General features: G+C 40.8%; 1 gene segment (V, D, J or C); it reads right to left on the bottom strand.

Annotated features, from left to right (window-relative positions):
* Positions 1–217: 217 nt before the first annotated feature.
* On the bottom strand, positions 218–733 carry LOC130882771 (immunoglobulin heavy variable 3-74-like). The segment is given in 2 exon segments: positions 218–546; positions 656–733. Coding segments are annotated over 2 exon segments (375 nt in total).
* Between the last annotated feature and the right edge of the window lie 680 nt (positions 734–1,413).

Below are 1,413 nucleotides of genomic sequence, written 5' to 3'. Positions count from 1 at the left end.
TAACAGCAGAAACTCATGAAATGTTTAAGAACATTATTAGCCTACTGAACAAATATTTACAGAGACTTTCTGGGAACTAGAAGACTAAAGCCAGCCTAGACTCCTGAGAAGAGAGTTCAACTATGCTTTTATAATCTGTTGGGATGGATGGGTTCCCTATGTGTTGTTTGCCCCCTTGTGGTCATGAGCAGTCTCACAGTGAAGTTTATGTCTGGGTTCACAATGAAGTTCCTTCACTGTGTATAGCACAATAATAAGTGGCAGTGTCCTCAGATCGCACACTGTTCATCTGCAGGTAGAGAGTGTTCTTGGCATTGTCTCTGGTGATGGTGAATCGATCCTTCATGGATGGTGCATAGTTTGTCTTACTGCCATCAGGTTTAATTTCTCCAATCCACTCCAAGGCCTTTTCAGGAGTCTGTCTGAACCGGTCCATCCAGTAGTCACTAAAAGTGAAACCAGAGGCTGCACAGGAGAGTCTTAGTGACCCCCCAGGCTGCACCAGTCCACCTCCAGTCTCCACAAGCTTCACCTCACACTGGACACCTGAAAACACAAAAAATCCTGATCAAGAATGCATCACACAGGCTTACTGTCTGTCATATTCATCTCAACTCACACATTTATTCATCATCTATTATTTTCCATAAATTACCTTTTAGTAGAGCTACAAAGAAAATCCAGCTCAGCCCCAAATCCATTTTGAGCACTGACTGAAGTCTGGGAACCACAGCTGAGCTCTTATTCCTGAGTTGCAAGACCAGTCCTTGGCTGCTTTTCATGAGCTGGAAGAGGCTCATTTGCATATCTTCATGCTATATAGGAAGCTCTGTGTTGGGAACTTAGAGACTGAAGGTCCTGTGCTATGTGTAAATGTGGTGGAAGGGTCAGTTTATAATATTCACGTTAGAGAAATTTTAGGGTTGGAAAAACTGGCATTAAGTTACATTTGTCTAGGTGTCGACTTCCTTATTTCTACTTGCAATCAGAAGACATATTATGTTGTTCATGTAAACTCAATTTCCCATGTCCTGGATCATAAGCATCAGTGACATTGCTTTTCAATGCTAATTTCAGTAAGAGTTAACTGTACTGTGTGTACTGTGTATACTGTGTGTCACAAACCTCCCTGAGTCTTCTCTACCTATAAATGTAGCTGCTTCAGATTGACTACCCCCATTCTGTTTTGAGATGATGAGATATTCCTGAATTCCAGTTTTCAGCTAAGACCCTGAAGAGATCTTTTTCTAATAGGTGTATACCTAAGAGTCTGTAGATTTATTGTGTTATCTAATTTAATACTTGTTTCCCTGAACATTTACCTATTTGTTCACTAGAAACATGGAGAGACTGAAGATCTGTGCTTTACTATACATCTCAACATTTGACTACTACATGTACTCCATGTGTGAC

The sequence above is a fragment of the Chionomys nivalis genome, chromosome 10 (genome assembly GCF_950005125.1).
Source record: "Chionomys nivalis chromosome 10, mChiNiv1.1, whole genome shotgun sequence".
NCBI classification, from domain to species: Eukaryota; Metazoa; Chordata; class Mammalia; order Rodentia; family Cricetidae; genus Chionomys; species Chionomys nivalis.
The sequence above is the reverse complement of the archived record's forward strand: the minus strand, read 5'-3'. Positions and strand labels throughout refer to the sequence as shown.